Raw genomic sequence first — 20594 nt, forward strand, 5'->3', positions numbered from 1 at the left:
TCTCCCATTGCTTCTTCCCTGTTGTTTAATTATAAAGCAAAGCCATCGAAACCATTGTCATTTTGGGCAATTTCCACCTCCAACTGCAGGGTTTGCCTTGCTTTGTGTTTTTTTAGGCTGCTTTTTATGAAGGTCATTTTTCCCTTCCCATTCCAACCTGGAGCAATCCCAGGAGGACTTCACAGAGGGATTTTGGAGCTCCCTGGGATGGGAATGCTGGCAGGGTGCTGTGACATCCCACACACCCTTAGGGACACTCATCCTCTGCTGATGGCACCACTGGGCTTCATCCCAGTCCTTCCTCCTCCCAAGGTTTCATCCCAGCCAGAAGAAAAGTGGGACAAAACTCACCCTGTTTCCCTTCTCACCAGGCAAACCAGCCAGGCCATCAAAGCCTCGGTCACCCTGCAAGAAAAACCACGTTAGAACACATTTCTCCCCACATCTCAATCCCCTTCCCATCTGGTTCCTTTCTGGGTCAAGGAGGGATTGATTTTCTCCCTCAGACATTCAGTTTTCGCCTTCCATCCCACCAGGGATGAGCTCAAAGGTGGAGATTAAAACAAGATGAAACAACAAACACCCCAAAAGGTATTTGGAGTTAAACTCTTCCCTCAGCACCTACAGCTGGAAATGTTTTTCCATGTGGATTTCAGGGTTTCACTGGGTGACTTTTTCCTCTCTCTTCTAGGCAGGTTCTCCTAACCCAATTATTTATTTAGCTTTAATTCCATGTAACCCCACAGCTGCCAACAACCCTACACACCATTCTGAGCTTTCTCACCATCCCATACATCCTTTTTAACCCTCCAAGGGAAGAAATCTATAAAAATAAATTCTGGACATCATCTTAATGAAACCAGGGCAGGAAGGAGCTGCTTCCTAAATGCCTCAACTCTTTGGAAAAGAGAGAATACACAGAAGGGTTTGCAAATCCTGGTGATTCCCAATGCCCAGGGAGGGGTAGGAAGCAAAACCCAGGAGAAGAAAAGTCCCTTTTTCCCTGTAAAGGGGTGAACCACGAGTATTTTCCCATATTGGCAGCATGGGAATCACCAAAACAGCCCCAGCTCCTCCCTTTCCCAGCTCCTTTGTGTCTCTTTAATTCCTCCCCAGCATTTGGAGTTAAACTCTTCCCCCAGCATCCAAAGTTGGAAATGTTTTTCCATGTGGATTTCAGGGTTTCACTGGGTGACTTTTTCCTCTCTCTTCTAGGCAGGTTCTCCTCATCCAATTATTTATTTCGCTTTAATTCCATGTAACCCCACAGCTGCCAACAACCCTACACACCATTCTGAGCTTTCTCACCATCCCATACATCCTTTTTAACCCTCCAAGGAAAGAAATCTATAAAAATAAATTCTGGACATCATCTTAATGAAACCAGGGCAGGAAGGAGCTGCTTCCTAAATGCCTCAACTCTTTGAAAAAGAGAGAATACACAGAAGGGTTTGCAAATCCTGGTGACTCCCAATGCCCAGGAGAAGAAAAGTCCCTTTTTCCCTGTAAAGGGGTGAACCACGAGTATTTTCCCATATTGACAGCATGGCAATCTACCAAAACAGCCCCAGCTCCTCCCTTTATTTCTCTTGATTTCTCTTGATTTCCTCCCCAGCAGCCCCTCCTGGGAGGGCATTCCACACTCATTAAAGCACTTTGCTGGATAAATGATTTGTGGTCTCCTGCCTCCTGATCAAACCCCCCAATCCACTGCAGCCTGAAGTAGCTGCATAATGAAGCACTCAAACCCTCCAAGACGTGATTCCCTGAGCAAACTTTCCCTGCTTTCCATTCCAGTGCAGCAGCAGCTTCTTTCCTGCTTGATAACACCAGTGGAATGAAGGGATTTTGTCTCCCATTTAAAAAAAAATAAAAATAAAAGGGATTAAAATTCCTCCCCACGCCTCCTACACTTCCTCACCCGGTTAATAGGTGGTTTTTTTTTTTTTTGGTGGTTGTATTCTAGAGTCTTTCCAGCCACTCATTCTTGTTTGTTTTTTGTAATTGGGAGTCTAAAGTATTTGTTCTACAACCGCAGCATGTTTCATTCTCGAGCGAGGCAGCGTGTCTCACCCAGCAATTAAAAAACAGTGGCATTGGAAAAAAAAAAAACAGGAAAAGAAAAAATAGCAATTCCGCCTCCTTGGAGTGTGTTTGGCTTCCCTCTTTTAACTTCTGTGATTTCACAGGAGTCTCTTGACCTCCTCACAACCTCCTCCAAGCGAGGTGAGCTCCTTTTCCACGTGTCCCTCAGATCATTCCTGCTAAAAAGCAGAGGCAGATTCCCCAAAAATCCATAAAAAAGTCGATTTTTTTTTTTTACCTTGGGTCCTGTTTGGCCTGGCATTCCCCGGGCACCATCACTGCCAGCTCGTCCCTGCAACAGAGAGCAGCAAATCAAACCCAAATCCAACCCTGAGACAGAGTTTAGTGAAGTCTCTATTTATTTCAGAGCTCCCAGGCTGGGGAGCAGCAAAAAAATCCCTTTTCTGTGTTTGAGGAAACATCCAGGAGCTAATGAGAGGTGGGAGATAAATGGCAGCGAAGCCACTTTGCTCCATGAGGTGCTGAGCCATGGTCATTGATTTTTATGGGGGAAAATGATCTCCCAGCACATTTGGAGAGATGCTGATGATGGTGGCTGCAAATGGAAATGAGAGTTGCTCTGTCAGGAAAGGCAGGAGTGGGTCACACACACCCCAGAGCTGATCATTCCTTCCTCTGGCACGCTGAGGAGGAGGGTGGTGTGAAATCAAAATCAGCATTTGGGATGAAGGCAGGGCAGGATTTACACCTGATCCCATCTGGGGATTAGATTCTCCTCCCACACCAGCAGTGGGGACTGCAGGCCAGTGTGAGGCATTTGTGCAGCTGCAGCCTCAACACCACAGAGCCAAAATCCCAGCAGAAAGAGTGGGATGTGCAGCCTTCAGGTTCCCCCCACACTGCCTTTCAACTCTCCTCCCCATTTGGGTTCTCCCAGATTTTAACTCTCATCGTCCTTTGCATTCTCCCAAATTTTAACTCTCATCTTCCTTTGCATTCTCCCAAATTTTAGCTCTCATCTTCCTTGGCATTCTCCCAGATTTTAACTCCCATTCTCATTTGTGTTCTCTCAGATTTTAACTCTCCTCCCCATTTGTATCCTCCCAGATTTTAACTCTCATTCCCCTTTGTATCCACCCAGATTTTAACTCCTATCATTGTTTTATGTCCTCCCAAATTTTAAGTCTCCTCCTCTGTGTTCTCCCAGATTTTAATTCCCATCCTTTTTTTTTATCCTCCTAGATTTTAACTCCCATCCTCCTTTTTATCCTCCCAGATTTTAACTCCCATCCTTTTTATCCTCCCAGATTTTAACTCCCATCCTCCTTTCTGTCCTCCCAGATTTTAAAACCCATCCTCCTTTTTATCCCCCAGATTTTAACTCCCATCCTCATTCATGTTCTCCCAGATTTTAACTCCCATCTTCCTTTATGTTCTCCCAGATTTTAACTCCCATCCTCATTTCTGTCCTCCCAGATTTTAACTCCTATCCTCCTTTTTATCCTTCCAGGTTTTAACTCCCATCCTCCTTTATGTACTCCCAGATTTTAACTCCCATCTTCCTTTTTATCCTTCCAGATTTTAACTCCCATCCTCATTTCTGTCCTCCCAGATTTTAACTCCCATCCTCATTCTGCCCTCCCAGATTTTAACTCCCATCCACATTCTGTCCTCCCAGATGGCCGGAGAGGTGCTGGCCGAGCCCAGCCTGGCCTCCAGCCTGCTCTTGTGCAACGCCCTCTCTGCTCGGGGATTGTTTGGCAGCAGGAGCACTTTCCAGCCGAAATTGCAGCTCCTGCCTTGTCAGCAGCTGCCAGGACACTCACCCTGCGGCCAGGCTTGCCTGCCGGACCGGGAGGACCTTGGATGCCTCGTGGACCCTGCGAGGAATCAAGGAGAGAGGAAGAAATGGTGTCACTTAAGGGAGCAGAGCTGGTGTCCCATCAGGCACTGCTGGGGCTCTCAGGGCCACCAGGGCTTTGAAATGAATCCCTGGAGCAGAGCTGGTGGTTCCAAACACCAGGGAAGGGCATCCCTGAACATCCCTGAGAGCAACCCTGAACAGGAATTGAAGGAAAATCTGCCTTGTTTATCCACAAGGAAGATTTTGCCCTGCGAGCACATGGTGGAGATGCATCCCATAAATCACTTCCCTCACCCTCAGGAAACGGGAACTTCCCCTTAATGCAGGATTTAAGGCTTGGAAGGACAATATCCTGAGCATTAGGGAATTCTCCACACTCCAAACTATCTTTTACTTCCAGGACTCCTCCATGGATGTCTTTCCAGGAAGAGACCTGCAGAGATTTACACTGCTGGATTAAAATCCCATCCAGAGGCTGCATTGGGACACTTGGAGGGACATTTCCATGGCAAACACAGGATTATTGAATCCCTGCTTCCCAGGAGCATCTCCAGCAGGACTGGCTGCTCCACCCTTGGTTTCTCCAGCTCCCCCACACTCACCTGAGGTCCCATTTCTCCAGCTTCTCCCTTCAGCCCTCCACTGCCTGGGGGTCCCTTGGGACAGAGAATAGGATTAATTACGTTTTTCCATAAGAGAGCCAGGGGGAAGATTGATAGGGAAGAGTTTTTCATGCACCCAGAGCTGACAATGACTGGGTCAGCTCCATCCTCCCTAGCTCCATCCCACCAATTCCATCACTCCCCAGCTCCATCCCACTGATTCCATTCCTTCCCAGCTCCATCCTCCCCAGCTCCATCCCACTGATTCCATTCCTCCCCAGCTCCATCCCACTAATTCCATCACTTCCCAGCTCCATCCCCACCAGCTCCATCCCCACTGATTCCATTCCTCCCCAGCTCCATCACTTCCCAGCTCCATCCCAATTCCATCACTTCCCAGCTCCATCCTCCCACAACTCCATCCCCACCACTCCACCAGTTCCCATCTCCATCCCCCCAATCCCACCCCTCCCCAGCTCCATCTCCACCAATCCCATCACTCCCCAGCTCCATCCCTACCCAGCTCCATCCTCCCAAATCCCATCCTTCCCCAGCTCCATCTCTACCAATTCTATCATTCCCCAGCTTCATCCTCACCAATCCCATCACTCCCCATCTCCATCCCCCCAAATCCCACCCCTCCCCAGCTCCATCCCACTAATTCCATCACTTCCCAGCTCCATCCCCACTGATTCCATTCCTCCCCAGCCCATCACTTCCCAGCTCCATCTTCCCACAACTCCATCCCCACCACTCCATCAGTTCCCATCTCCATTCCCCCAATCCCATCCCCATCTCCATCCCCCAAATCCCACCCCTCCCCAGCTCCATCCCCCTAATCCCATCACTCACCATCGGGCCTGGCCGCCCCGTCAGCCCCATGGGTCCTGCTGGTCCCCTCAGTGCCAGCTGCAAGAAAAGGACAATCAGGTGTCTCTTGGTGGCTGCAGTGGGACAAAGCCACCTCTGTGTCACCAGCCACAGGTTCTCTCCATGCCCTGAGCCCACAGATCCTTGGAGCAACGTCCACATCCCCTGGGAATTTCAGGTGTTGCCCTCACCTGAAGCAGAAGGACTCTTCCTGCACTCACAAATAGGAAAATGTGAAAAAAATTTCATTTTGCCCAGAGCAGCTGCCCCTGGATCCCTGGAATTGTCCAAGGCCAGGCCTGGAGCAGCCTGGGATGGTGGGAAGTGTCCCTGGCCATGGAAGTGCTTGGAATGAGATGGGATTTAATCTTCCTTTCAAACCCAAACCATTCTATTATTCCATGCAAGCCTCTGGACTTTCTATTCATGAATCTGCTGAGAGGACAGAAATATTCATGATCCCACTTCAGCTCAGCAAAACTTCTTTTTTTACGCTCCTGGTAGTTCAATTTTAGAGGAATTTTTCCCTTTTTATTTTTTTTTTTGGTTACTACTTAATCTCCTCCAAGCTGAGCTCCAATTCAAGCTGAACACAGAGGGCTTTTAGCTCCATAATTAAGGAGTCGTGTTAACTCTGCATCAATCCAGCCATTTCCATGGTGGGAAATGGAGCTGGGCCATGCTTTAAAACAACCCTCAGACAATTTGTTCCCTCGTGACAACCCAACACTTTCACAGAGTCGTAATTATCTGTGTACTCCGGTAATTAAAATCTACCCGCGATTGCGCTTGGAATGGCAGAAATATTGCACAAATCATGGGTTCTGTGGCATCTTTTTACAACACCCCATTAAAGAGGGAGATGCTCTGAGCCACTGCTGGCTGCAACAACGTGTGGTGCCTAATGAAAGCCAAATTTTTAAGGGGATAAATCAACCTAATCATGCAATTAACGGCGGTGATAACGAGAAAAACAAGCCCAAAAAAGGAATAAGGTTATCCTTGCTGAGGGACTTTTTCCAATACTGTTGTGTCCTGTAGTTACCCACCAAAAAATTGAGATTTATTTCCCTTTCAGCATCATGCTTTTCAGGCAAAAATATTAAATTCGCCGAAAAACTGATTATTTTTCTTTCTAGAAATATTCAGCTTTGCATCCACAGTCAAAAAATTATCCAGGATTTTATTTATTTTTTAAAATTTTTCCCCTAAACCTGAAAATTTAAATAAAAAGGGGACTTTGAGTGAGGGAAGGGAGGACCTTTGTTTTTCGTACATCCCAATTTTCAGCAGGCAGAAGAAAAAAAAAGAATAAAAGCATTAAGTTGGAGAAAGCAGATGCTTCTCCTGAAACGTTTCTCAGGTCAAACCCCCTATTTCCCAGGAAAATAAAACCTCTGATGGAACAAACCCAGGCAGGCTGGAGATTAGGACTGACAAGGTAACACCAGGAACATAATCCAGGATATTATCGTCAGCACAAGGTTAATGGACAGGAAAATGCAGTGTTTGGGGGGATCAGGGCTCTGTACTCTGCCTGAATTGTAAAAATTCCAACTCCTCTGCAAAAAGGGTGGAAAGCAGGAAAACCCCAGCTAAGCCAAACACCTCATTAAAAAACCCAAAAGGGACACGTGCCACCCAGCAGGGGGTGACATGGGTTTTATCCCATTCGAGGGCGAAATAAATTGGGTTTTTTAGGCTCTTTTAGCCCCCAAAAAATTCCGTGTTAAAGTCTACAAACAGCTCTGAGTGGCAGAGCAGCTCCATCCACACATCCCAGCTGCAGCCAGATGTGGATTCTGGAGCTGAGGGTTTGCCCCAAAGAAAACATCACCAAAGCTGTGTCCCTTTGGGAACTGCTGCCCTAAAACAGCTTTGATTTTCTCCTTCTTTGCAAAGAATTTGGGCTATTTATAGCAGAATTTGGGCAATTTATAGCAGAATTTGGGCAATTTATAGCAGAATTTGGGCAATTTATAGCAGAATTTGCCCTTTTGGGCAAGATGGAGGCAAACACAGCAGGGAGGGAATTTTGGGGTTCCTCCTGCATCTCTGCTTTGAAATGTCAGCGCTCAGGGAAACTCCCACAAGCAGGCAGGGAAGGAAAATGTCAGAGCTGCACTGGCTACAAATGAAGTTTTGTTTTGAACAGATGAGTGCAAAGCCTTTTTTTACAGAGGTGTTCATCCAGGCAGGGCTCAGGAGCTGTGCTGGGAACGTGCCAATCTTGTTTCTCCAGCCAGCCAGGGATGATTTGAACGTCAATCAATAAGGTCATCCGAGGGAAAAAAAATAATGTTGTAGGGATAGTCATCGTGTATTCCCAGCAAAATACATTAAATTACAAATCTGCCTGGTGAGATTCCTGGAGCTGGGAGCAGCTTCCATCTGTGACAAACATTTCATTATGAGGATTTACTGGGGAAAAACCATGCAAAAATAAGGAAATGTTTTGAGCACAACCTCAGCAGTTCCTATGGACCTTGAAAACAAAAATATAATGAAACCTACAGATCTGTGTGGCCACTGCATGCAGCCAAAGGCATATTTGGATTTGATATTTGATATTTGATACCAGCTTGCCACGACCTGCAGCCTTGCTGGTTATCAATAAAACCCCAAAACCCCAAACCATGCAGGTGCAATCCAGCCAGGGGAGAAGTTCCACCAGAGATGGGACACATTTCTTCTGCTTTCTCGCAATAAATTCTGCATTTTCTCCCTGCTGAGAGCCCTCCCAGCTGCCAGACTCACCCTGGCCTGCTGCAGGATGGCCTGGGCTTGTGCCTCCTGGGCTGACACCATGGGTCCCTTGGAGCCAGCGTCTCCTCCTCCGCTGAAGCGGAACTGGGGGAACAAGGTGGACAAAGCAGGTCAGGTTTGCCATCCCTCCTCAACCCTCACAGCAGCTCCGTTCAGCATGACTGCCCCCAGCCCATCCCAGTGCTCCCAGCCTGTCCCAGTAACCCCAGAGCCCTGGGGTCACCCAGCTCAGGGCCACCAAGGGAGCTCTGCCTGGGCATGGGGAGTGCTGCCAGCCCGGGGTGCAGCACAAAGAGGGGGACTGTGGCCTTGGGGACCTCCCAGGGCACATTCAGCAGCAGCACGGGGCTCTGCCAGGGTGACATTCCCAGCGCTGACATTCCCAGTTCTCCCAGAGCTGACATTCCCAATTCTCCTAGTCTGACATTCCCAGTTCTCCCAGCACTGACATTCCCAGTTCTCCCAGTCTGACATTCCCAGTTCTCACAGGGTAACATTCCCAGCTCTCCCAGGCTGCCATTCCCAGTTCTCCCAGAGCTGACATTCCCAGTTCTCCCAGGCTGACATTCCCAGTTCTCCGAGGCTGACATTCCCAGTTCTCCCAGCACTGACTTTCCCAGTTCTCCCAGAGCTGACATTCCCAATTCTCCCAGGGATGACCTTCCCAGTTCTCCCAGTCTGACATTCCCAGTTCTCCCAGGCTGACATTCCCAGTTCTCCCAGAGCTGACATTCCCAGTTCTCCCAGTTCTCCCAGTCTGACATTCCCAGTTCTCCCAGGCTGACATTCCCAGTTCTCCCAGAGCTGACATTCCCAGTTCTCCCAGTTCTCCCATTCCCTAGACCTGGGGTTGCCTCAGATTATCTGTGCAGCTCCCACCTGCCCCAGGCACAGGCTGAGCTTCTCATGCCACTTTGCCCAAATACCAGACTTTGGGTGCTTCAAAAATTTGGATTTTTAGCCTATTTTAGCCCCCAAAATTCCATGTTAAAGTCTACCAACAGCTCTGAGTGGCAGAGCAGCTCCATCCACACATCCCAGCTGCAGCCAGATGTGCACTCTGGACCTGAGGGTTTGTCCCCAGGTAAGAATGCCTTAGGAATTTTTAGCCTTAAGAATTTTTAGCTTCTGTTCTTCGTGTATTTGTAGCTTTGGTGCAACTCTAGGCACTGAGCATTAAAACAGCTGGATTCATTCAGGTGATTCAAATTTTGGCATTTTTGGAGAGCTGTCAGAGGCTCCTCACTGCAGGAAGGAGGACTCTGCTTGGAAATTTGGCTCCTGGGGTGTCTTCAGTTGGTTCTTCATGGCTCTTGTCCCTCTCTGTCCAGTCAGAAACACTTCAGTTCACTCAGAGGCTGAGAAATGTTTGGACAACACTCTCAGGCACAGGGTGGGATTTTTGGAGTTGTCCTGTGCAGTGCTAGGAGTTGGATTTAATGATCCCTGTGGACAATAAATATCCACCTTGGGATATTGCAGGATTTCTATCATTATCCATCATTGGAAATTTTAACCTGTGTGTGCTATTGACCAGTGAAGGAGTTCCAGTGCTTTGCAAAAAGTCAATTTCCAATTTAGAACCATTTTATCCCGAGGAAAAAACCCTTTATCCTCGGGGTAAAGGAGATGGGAGACCTCTGCAAGGAGAGGCATTAAACAGCAGCAAAACCAAGAAAACAGACTCATTTTAAGTATTTTTTAGCTCTCTTTGTACTCACAGGCAGCATCAGCATTGTCCCTGGTGGTCCTGGCAATCCATCTGCTCCTGGGAGACCTGGGCGCCCAGGTGGGCCCTGAAAGGAGAGGAAATTCAAATAAACTTCTAAAATATCATTTGAGTTGTGTCTAAAATACCATGGCAGTTATGTTCATACATCAGCAGCTGGGGCTGTGAAGGGATATATCATGATATTGTCATGACAGGGATTGAGCTCGGAGGTATCCCAAAGCCAGGGCAAATGCACATCTGTAAGAACACACAGTTTTTCTTAAATTTTCTTAATTTTCTCATCTTCCTCCTGCCCCCCCACCTATTTCCAGGTGCAATTCTGGACTGAGCAATCCAAGTCCCTGCAATGCTCCAAGTGAATGGAAGCAGCATTTAGTTGGATCTGTTAAAAACTATCAAGAAGAAAAAAATTTTTTTTTAGTTAGGAACTTCCTAACTCAGGGTCAGTGAGAGAGACATGAAGAGAGATAAATTCTTTTCCATGCATGTTCAATCAGCTGGGCCATTTCATTTCTTTCTCTCTATTTTTTTTTTTTTTTTTTTAATATTTGAGTCCTTTGAGGCTCCTTGCAGCTGCAGTGGAGTGATGCTGTCAGGGGCTGTAAATCAGCCCAAATCCGTGGATCTCCATGGAGCTCTGCTGATTAAAACACCAGTGGAGTCTCTTTAACTCCCACAAAGCAACGAGTGTGCAGTGCAAGATCTCCTGAAGAAGCCATAAATAATCAAATATGGCCAATTCTCCCCAAGGCAGCCCAGAGATTATCTGCTTTCCCAATTTGGCAAAAAAAGCTGAGGTTAGCCCAGATTGACACATCATCCCAGTGATCCCACATGCAAATGAGGATGACATCAATCTGTCTAATTGCAATTTTCCCAGCAGCTTAAGGCAACTGGGACTTGACCACATCTCAGTAAGGCCAAGAGAAGCTCTGCTGTTCATTTTGTGGCCAACAGCTCAAGATTGATGGCTTGGAGATCAATTTATTTAATAAACACCAATAATAAATCAATTTATAGAGAACCAACGCTCTCGGAAGGGAAAGCAATGAACATCTTTGTAGTTCTCAGTCTCCTCAACCTGCCTGCAGCCTGTTCAGATGTTAGGAAATGGTAAATACAAAATCCTGACACAAATCTCAGCCACAGGGACACCAACAAGCCAGGACGTCCTAAATTCACCCTACAGGGAGGTGTAGAAAGGGGGGAAAGGGAGGAGGGAAAGACAAAGAGGTAACAAAATTCCTAAAAATCAAAAAATTCCTAAAAATCCAAAATTCCTAAAAATCCAACAGGCCACCAAACCAAACCATTTGCTGCACTATCCTCGCCCCACACTCTTCCAGCAGGATCTCTCCATCCCACACCTCTCTGCTCCCTCTTCTTCCACATCCAACTTCCCAATTCCCTCACTGCCTTCCCCTAAAAAGGAACCCAAACTGTTGATATCCACATTTCCAGCACTAAATTAGAGCCCAGCCCCGGGTGGGGTGAGGAGCTGTCCCTGTCCTAGCCTGGCCAGGGCTGTGGTGTCCCCAGCTGTGGTGTCCCCAGCTGTGGTGTCCCCAGCTGTGGTGTCCCCAGCTGTCCCACCAGGACAGGGCAGAGCCAGAGCCCTGCAGAGCCCAGTTTCAGCTCTGCACCACGACCAGCCTGGAATTACAACTCCTCTCCCAGCCCTGCTTGCAGCCAGTGATGGATCAGCAAAAAAAACTCCGGGAAAAATCCCAGCAGAGCCCAGGGGGGACTGCAGACCATCCAGCACATCCATTTCTCCAGGCAGGCTCGTGGTGGGACATCCACAGTGTGCTCAGCCTAGAATCCCCCAAAACCCCATCCCAGACCCCTCTGCTGGAGCACAAACACCACAAATAATTCAGGCCAGGCTTGTTTTATATAATAAACTTCCTTTTCTCTCCCTCTCCTCCTTTAACTCCAAGCCTGCCTCTGATGGAGCAGGACTGAGCTTGTTTATCTCTCCTGACAAGTGTTGATGCAGTGCTTTTATCCATAAATGCCTCTTTTTTTGTTTCAGGGGGGGTGTGGGAGGTCTTTTCCTGGTGGAATGGACCGGCGAGGAGGGGAGGGAAGGGGGGGCAACGGAATGGAGGAAAAATCAACCCCATAAAGCACTTTGGAAATTTAAATTCATGAATGCCTGGAAGAAATGCAGCCTGCCAGGGTCTGGGTGTAAATCTGCGTGGCTCTCATTATGGAAATAGGGATTTGCTGATATACAGCAGGCAGGGATGGGGACTTCAGCTTGCATTTGGTGCAGTGCTCTAAAATGCCACGCTGAGAGCAAACACTGGGGCAGTATTTCAAGGGAATGGTTCAACCTGAAACCTGGGGGTGTTTGTGTGGTGTTTGTGGGGGTGTTTGTTCTTCCAGCAGCAGGCAGTGACAGTGGGACCAGCAGCCTTAAAATTCACCGAGTGTCTCTCTCTCTCCCTGATTATTTTTCAGCCCTGGTCAGAAAATTATACAATAGAAGATGTTTCTTGCAGTTTTTGGGATCTCCTAGTTAAGGCAGCACTTGGGGAAAAACAGCACACTGGAAATATTCAGAAGGCAAGTTAGGATTTTTAGGGATCCTATTGTACTTTTGAGGTGCAGAACAACCCCCAGGGGAGTAAGTCCTTTGGGATTCAATGCCTGTGTGGTTTTGGAAGGTATTTTGTGACCAGCCTGTCCCCAAGGTGTGGTGACCCCCCAGAGCACCCAGACACCCCAAAATTCCCAACAAACACCAGGGTGGGTGAGGGAGCTGCAGTTTGCTCATCTCCTTCAAAACAACACATTTTCCCACTTCCTTCCTCCCAGTCTGTAGCCTCCACGAAACAGCTTTGTGGTCTTTAAAATACCATATTTCCCTCTTCCCACTGCTCCAGGAAAGCTGCCTAATCCATCCCAAAGCATCCTCCCCGCTCTGAGCCCTCTGCAGCCTCCCACAGCCAGGCTGCTCCTCAGTTCTGCTCTGACACCAACTCCTCTGTGCCTCTGAGATGTTGGGATGAAGGGAGGAGCTGACGTGAGGAGTAAAGCAGAGCCAAACGAGTGTTGGCCAACATGAACAGAGCTGCCTATTGTCGGGGTGTTAATTCACTGCACCTGCCTGATTGCAAATGAAAAGGTCTCTCTATCAGATGCAGGCAGAGGGAATGCTCCTCACTGTAAGCAGGGAAGGGTCATGTAAATTCATGAGCTCGGCTCGGGGTTAATAATAAACAAATTAAAAGAGGAGCTGCTCTAATTGAAAAGGAGGGTTTTAATGCAGTCGCAGCTCCTGGCTCGGCGAGTTCATCACTTATCTCTGCACAATGGGTTGTGTTACACTCTGTTCTGGACACTGGCAAAAGCAGGACGTGCAGCCTGTGCTAGAATGCAAATTATTCCTTTCACTGGAGGGTGTGGAGCAGCAGCACTGGGGACAGAGTGTCTGCTGCTGCCTGGCTTTGCAGGGCTGTTCCAAAGGAGCCTGGCCAGCAAATGGCTGCATCTGCCTGGACAAGTGACACAAAGAGAGTCCCTTGTCCCCTGGGTCCATCCAGCCTGCCAGGAATGCAGCAGGGGATGGAGGGGAGGAGAAGGCAGAGCTGAGCATCACCAGGGCTCCTGCAGGATGGAGACTAACCAAGAATGGGGTGAAGCCACAGGGCTCTTTTGGCTCATCCTGGGCCACTGAGAGATGCAAACCATGGCTGGGGCAGTGCCCAGCTCCCCCACCCTGCAGGAATTCTGAACCTGAGGCTGCAGAGCTCCTGGTGCTGGAGCAGGAATGCGGTGCCTCAAGGGTTAAGCCCAGGAACAGTTTGGTGGCCCAAGGGTTAAGCCCAGCAGCAGTTGGTGGCCCAAGGGTTAAGCCCAGCCCAGGCACAGTTTGGTGGCCCAAGGGTTAAGCCCAGCAGCAGTTGGTGGCCCAAGGGTTAAGGCCAGCAGCAGTTTGGTGGCCCAAGGGTTAATCCCAGCCCAGGAACAGTTTGGTGGCCCAAGGGTTAAGCCCAGCAGCAGTTGGTGGCCCAAGGGTTAAGCCCAGGCACAGTTTGGTGGCCCAAGGGTTAAGCCCAGCAGCAGTTGGTGGCCCAGGCTGCCAGGCTGAGCTGTATTGACTTTGGAGGATCGATGGCGCTCAGGCAGAGCCCCTTGTCCTCAATCATGTCACAGCCACAAGAAATGTGATTACTGCTCCATCCCACCCCCCAGGAACCACAGCAGCAGTGCAGATGAGGTGAGGCTGTTGCCAGCATAATCCAGGGGAAAACTGGGAATGCAGCAGCCACAGGGCTCCAGCTGAGCCCACAGGGACCAAGGAGACAACAAGGAACCTTCTCTAAAAAAAATCCAGGGCTCAGGTTGGGGACATTGGCACAGGGATGCCCCAAACCTGAGGAATCTCCTCAAGTGCACCTCAAAACCTCAGGAGATGCCTCCTAGTGCAGGCTAGCAGTGATTTTATCTCTCTCAGTGGTTTTATTTGGCACTGTGGGTACATCAGAAGGAAAAGGGGACGTGGACATGGACATGGCCACTGCAGGGACATCACTGCAGCACTTTAAACAAGGCCAAGGGGAGATCCTTGGGAGCACAGAGATCCTGCTCTGATCTGCAATGGAGTGGATTCTCCCTTCTGCTCTTTCTGGGTCGCAGGTAACTCAATTTTTTTAAAAAAAGAAAAAATATAATCAAGGCCACAAACACTGAGCAGCACTTCCAACAACAACCAGCTGTGGGAAAACCCCTCAGACCAGCACAACTCCCCTCATCCAGCCAGACCTCCCCATCTGAATTTGGGCATTGCCTTTCCCCACTTTATCCAAGCCAAAATATCTGCCAGGAGAGCAGGAAGCCCTACAAACACCACGAGGCTGTGCCTGGTCACCCCAGCTGACCCTTCTGGGCACCCAAACGGGATGTTTTTCCCATCCAGGAATCAGCTGCTGGATCCATGAAGGATCAACAGCCTGCCCCGGGCAGGGAGCTGCCTTATCTGCCAGGAAAACTGCTCAGGGATCAGATTGGGAAGTGTTTGCTGATAAGAGCTCCCTTCCTGTGAGAGGTGTTGTGGGTTTGCTGGGTGACAGCAGTGACAGCAGTGACAGCAGTGACAGCAGTGACAGCAGTGACAGCAGTGACAGCAGTGACAGCAGTGGGACGTGGAGTGTTCTGGAGCATCTCCCAGGATCTGCAGCACTGCTGCTCCCTCCCTCCTGCACTTTCCAGGGAAAACAGACCCAACCCAGGCCTGCCTGTGACCTGTGGCACATTGGTTCTGTCCCTCTGGGGCTGCTGGAATCATTCCCAGCTGGAGCAGCAGAGCTCCAGGAGCTGTTCTGGACACACACCTGATTGTCCTCAACACCAAGGTATCAATCAACCTCCAAACTCTGCTGGTTTTGCTCCACAATCAGCTGAAATCCACGGATTTACTCATGCCAGGTAAATGTCCCCTGTGCCAGGCCTCAGCAGTAACAAATAACTACATTTCTCTGACAGAAACACAGCGCTGAAGTGTGGGATTTGGGGTCACAACCCCCAGAAGCACTCGGGAGGAGCTGCCTTTGGTGAGACCCAAGCAGAGGCTGCCAGGGACAAATCTGATTTACAGCAACATCCAAACCTGAGTTATGGCATTGCTGAAGGACATAAATCAGCCCCTGCTGCTCGCTGGGACAGACCTGTGATGCACCTAGGGAAAAGGTGAAGCGCTACACAAGAGCTGCTTTCCCTCTGGGACACTGAAAAGTCACAGGGAGGGACCCTGGTGTGACCCCAGGGCCACCCTGGGCCCATGAGAAGCCAAACCTTCTGCCAGGACGTTCCAGCAGCTGGAATGAGGAGGCAGGATCAGCCTGAACTCCATTTCCCTGTGCCAAGGATTATTTCTGTGTTTGCTGCTGCTGCTTGCCCAGTGCCACAGCCCAGATCCTGCTCTGGGAGCAGCAGAGAGTTTTCAGCCTCACTGTTGGTTTGAACTTGGAAAACAGTTTAATAAACCTCATTTTCCCTACCCTTTGCCCCTGGAGGCAAAGCTCTGCCCTGTACCCCACCATGAGCTCCTTTTTGGGCCTGACTCAGAGGGAATTGCTGTTCCAGGATGAATAGGATTTTAAGGCTCCAGGGATCCCCCACAGCCCCACTTTACCCACACAAACCAACCCCAAACTCCAGCAAAAAAGGAGAAAACTGTGGTCACTCACCCTCTCCCCTGGGTCACCCATTAATCCCACAGGTCCAGTCGGTCCTGGAGGTCCTGGAAGTCCCTGGCAGAGAAAAACACCAGGGAAAAATGAGCCAGGAAAACGTGTTGTTATTTGCAGCAGATTTCCACCACGAGCAGGAAAAGATTTCCAGCTTTCTGTTTATTTTTGCACCAGCAAATCCACCCCAAAGCCCTCCCTGTGCACATGGGTGGCAGATGGGAGCAACAGAGCCACGGAGCAGGGGGAAAATGTCACTTACTGCGGGGCCTTCGGGACCTGGGGGGCCTTCAACCAGCATTCCCTGAGCGAAAAAAGGGGAAAAAAGTGATTAGACACATCCTCAAAGCGATTTTGAGCACAGGGAAAAGCCCAGAGCTTAGTTGTTCTTAAATATTTCAGGTCTTGCTGCTCCACTGGGACATCCCAGAGCTGGAGGGTTTGCACTCCCTCTGGATGAGATCTCCCAGAGGTGCAGGAAACCCTTGGAAAAGCCAAAAAATGTGGATTTAAATCCCACAGGGCTCAGCAGAGCAGCTCTTACCCCCAGCACCTTCCCCATCACAACCTTCCCCCCTTGCTCACATCCAGGGAAAAGCAAATCCTGGAGCTTTTCCAGCCTTGACGATGCTGGAGCTTGAGGGAAAAGCTGTTCCTAGCCCTAAACAGCTTAACAAGAAGTTAGCAATCAAATTGCAAGGTGTATTTTTTGAAATTTTTTTTTTTCCAGCAGACTGCACGCTGTGATTTCCTCTGTGAGCGTAGGAAATCACTGTGTGGGAAAAAATGCTGGAATAATGTTACTCCAGCCTGCTCAATCTCAATATTTTGTCATCATTTTAGATCAGATCTATCATTTACTCAGGAAAATTGAGGTTTGTGGGATTTTTTTTGGTTTTTTTTTTTTACCCTCATGAGTATGTAAGAGACAGGAAAGAAACCTGGAAAATCCACCTGGAAAATGTTTTCCAGGAGGCATCAGAGGGATGTTTTGGGCAAAGTTCCACAGGGAGAAGTGGATTAGGGATAAAGCTGAGCCAGCAATTCCCAGCTCACCTGTGGCAAACGGGGACATTTCTCCTAAGGGATGAAATCCTGGAAAAATCCGTGGGGGAGCAGTTGGAGAAGCAGTGCTGGGGCTGCTTTGGGGTCACCCTAAACTGTTCTCAGGCTCTGGTGCCAAAAGCCTCATCTGACCCCATCCCAGCAGCCAGGGCTGAGCAGAACGAATCTGAAATGTCTGCAGGAAAATCCAGGCATTCCTGCCCCAGAGCAGCAAAAAAAAACCCCTAAAACACCCTAAAATGACCAGCTCTGCTTCCCCCAGTGCTCCTGCACCACCAATGCTCAGCCAGCTCTGTTTTCTGCCTTTCCTGGGCATCACCACAGCATTGAAAATCCCACTGAAGGTCTGGCTCTGGCTGCAGTGGGATGTGTGAGGGGAAAAGTGCTGCTGCCACCAGAGCAGGGCCTCTGCAGCTCCTCAGCAGGCAGGAACTGAGGTCATGGGCTTCACCCTGAGCCCACTGCAGGGTCAGCCATGGAAATATTTCCCTGGGTGGGAATTAGGGTGAATTCTACACACCTTTGGCCTTCAGCCTGCAGGGAAACCCCAGAATCCCAGCTTATGGACACCCCAAAATCCATCCTTATTGAGATCTCAGCCTATGGAAACCCAAAAATCCATCCTTGTTGAGATCCCAGAGTATGGAAACCCCAAAATCAATCCTTGTTGAGATCCCAGAGTATGGAAACCCCAAAATCCATCCTTATTGAGATCCCAGAGTACGGAAACCCCAAAATCCATCCTTATTGAGATTTCAGAATATGGACACCCCAAAATCCATCCTTGTTGGGACCAGTGATGCCCCATTTTGCTGTGCCAGGTTCTAAAATAGAAACTAAAACAGCATCCCAGCCCAGCCAGGGCTCCCCAGGGGATTTTTGGGGTGCTGGGCTGAGAGAACCGAGGCTCTGCTTCCCATGTCAGTCCTGCAAAGAGGGAAGAGTCAGGGATAATGAGCCTGTTTGGGATGCAAACATCCTTGGCATCTTCCCATCTTCGTCTGCTGGTTTCTGTCAAGCTCTGGCCTCGGGGACATCTGGAGATTCTCCTTGGCAAGGAACCTTCAGCGATGGGCATGTGGGAGGATTTGGGGACAGCACGAGTGGGGGATGCCACCAAGGAGAGCAAACCCACCACGGATTTGGGATTGTCCTTGGGGAAAACAGGGTGAGGCTTCACTTCACACACCACCCACAACCAGAACAGCCCAAACAGCCCAAAATGCTGTGGAAAAGCAGAGTGCTGAGCAAACCCTGAGCACCAGGGTCTCCCAAAAATGCCAGAGGGCTCCGGGGAGGTGACAGCAGCCCGATGGCCCCACAGCTGGGATGTTTGGGATGCTCTCCATCCCTGCTCTGCCCTGCCCTGCTGCCTCCAGCAAGTGTCAGCACCGAGCAAGGATTGAAGGACAGCCAGGTTCAACGGGAAGGGGTGAAAATCCAGCAGAATCCAACGTGGTGCTTGGGTTTGATTTCCCTTCTCCCGCAGCTCCCACCAAAAATTTAAAAAAAAAAACAAAATAAAATAAATAAAAAGAGCTAAAGAGCGCAGCAAATCCGAATTTCCCTGCTCGAGAGGAGCTGCACGGAGAGGGACGAGGCAGCATTTGGTCTTGTTTACTTTCTGGCAAAAGCCATCCATGCTCCAGTGTTTTGAAATAGCAAAGGCGGCCAAATTCCTTCTGGATGATTAAACTTAACTATTTGGTTCGCTTTGGAGCTCTTCAGGCTGGGCTTCTGCCATCATCTCCGTGGGGTCTGCCTGCCCCCCTTCCCGCCCTTCCCACCCCTCTGATAAGGAAATCTCTGGCTCCTCCTTTTGTTTGCAAAGCGAGAGACCCAGAAAGGAGGAGAAGGAAGGAGAGGTCAGAAATGTTTTTTATAAGGGGCTTAATTGGAGTTTTCAAGCCACACAACTGCACCCCAGCTCCTTCCTTGGCTCCTCTCCCCACTACCTGCAGGAATTTCAGGCAGAAGAGGGAAAGAAGGTAAAAATAAGAAGGGGAAGAATGGATTCAGGATGATGGGAAGTGCTGCTGCAAGGCTGGGTGCTGAGCTGGCCTTCTGCCAAGGAAAATTAGGTTAATTGAGCTGCTGTGTGCAGCCAGCAGGCTCAGCCCTCTGGGGACTGGGCTGGGGGCAGGTGGGGGCAAGGATGGGATCCCCAGAAGGATGTGATCCCTAAAAGGAAATGATCCCCAAAAGGATGGGATCCCCAAAAGGATGTGATCCCCAAAAGGATGGGATCCCCTAAAAGGATGTGATCCCTAAAAGGATGTGATCCCTAAAAGGATGTGATCCCTAAAAGGAAATGATCCCCAAAAGGATGGGATCCCCAAAAGGATGGGATCCCCAAAAGGATGTGATCCCCTAAAAGATGTGATCCCTAAAAGGATGTGATCCCCTAAAAGATGTGATCCCAAAAGGATGTGATCCCTGAAAGGATGTGATCCCCTAAAATATGTGATCCTCAAAAGGATGTGATCCCCTAGAAGATGTGATCCCTGAAAGGATGTGATCCCCAAAAGGATGTGATCCCCAAAAGGATGTGATCCCCAAAAGGATGTGATCCCCAATCCCAGCCTGGCGAGCAGCAGCAATGGGGGCACCAGGGCATCCTGACAAACTGAGAGGTGAAAAAATGATGGGAATCAACCCAGCAGGATCCCCTGAGCCAACCCCAGCACGGGGCAGGAGTTCCTTCCCCACCTCAGGTTGGGCACCACAGCTTCTGCAGAGAGCACAGACAGCTTGGAATTGCTCTGGAGAGAGAAAAACACCTCAAAAGCAGGCTAGGAACAGCAAGAGAGAGCACAGTGGGTTGCACTGCTGAGACACACAGGGTTTCCTGCTGGGGGACTGTGGGGCACAAAGCTCTCCTCTCCAGAGCCCTTCATTTCCACAGGGAATGAGCCCATTGGTGGCACAATTAAAGGCAGCCCCAAGTGCAAGGGCAGGGCAGGGTATGACCTGGCCATGGCTGTGGATCACTGCAAACTCCCGAGGGATGAGACCTTGGTTTTGCTAAATGGGAGATTTCATGGGAATTCTTGCGCTTCCTTCATGATTTAGGTCACTTCTTGAAGCTTTAAAAAAAAAATTCTATCATTGCAGTGCTTAATATTAGAAATTTTTAAATGAACCGAGGAATTCCTTCATGGGAAGTTTTCCTCCCAGCTGCCTCAGCGAGAAGAAACTCTTTGCACCTTTTTTTTCTGTGGGGAAAAAAGCAACAAAACCCCAAACCCCAGGCGGTCCTTACCGGCTCAATGATGGCAGGTTCCCCTTTCTGTCCCTTCTCCCCCCGGGGGCCACCGATCTGTGGGACACAAAGCCAGACAGTCAGAGAGGACATCACCATCATCATCATCATCATCATCACCAATCCCAGCAGGATTGCAGATTTTAGGACAATTCTGCTGAGCTTCACCCAGGAAAAAACCCAAAGCAGA

General features: G+C 49.3%; 1 protein-coding gene across 3 annotated transcripts in view; it reads right to left on the reverse strand.

Moving 5' to 3' along the window:
• COL5A1 (collagen type V alpha 1 chain) overlaps positions 1-20594 on the reverse strand; it is a 134629-nt gene that overhangs the window by 51314 nt on the left and 62721 nt on the right. For all 3 annotated transcript variants that reach the window (XM_085076863.1, XM_085076862.1, XM_085076861.1), the window contains exons 9-18: positions 20405-20461; positions 16340-16381; positions 16078-16140; positions 9870-9944; positions 8140-8232; positions 5365-5421; positions 4513-4566; positions 3873-3926; positions 2324-2377; positions 352-405 (exon numbers count right to left, since the gene is read on the reverse strand). In XM_085076863.1, the coding sequence (XP_084932989.1) occupies positions 352-405; positions 2324-2377; positions 3873-3926; positions 4513-4566; positions 5365-5421; positions 8140-8232; positions 9870-9944; positions 16078-16140; positions 16340-16381; positions 20405-20461 (603 nt within the window). The remainder of the gene's footprint in view (positions 1-351; positions 406-2323; positions 2378-3872; positions 3927-4512; positions 4567-5364; positions 5422-8139; positions 8233-9869; positions 9945-16077; positions 16141-16339; positions 16382-20404; positions 20462-20594) is intronic.

This window comes from Lichenostomus cassidix, chromosome 17 (genome assembly GCF_008360975.1).
Source record: "Lichenostomus cassidix isolate B80296 chromosome 17, HeHo_3.0, whole genome shotgun sequence".
Lineage (NCBI taxonomy): Eukaryota > Metazoa > Chordata > Aves > Passeriformes > Meliphagidae > Lichenostomus > Lichenostomus cassidix.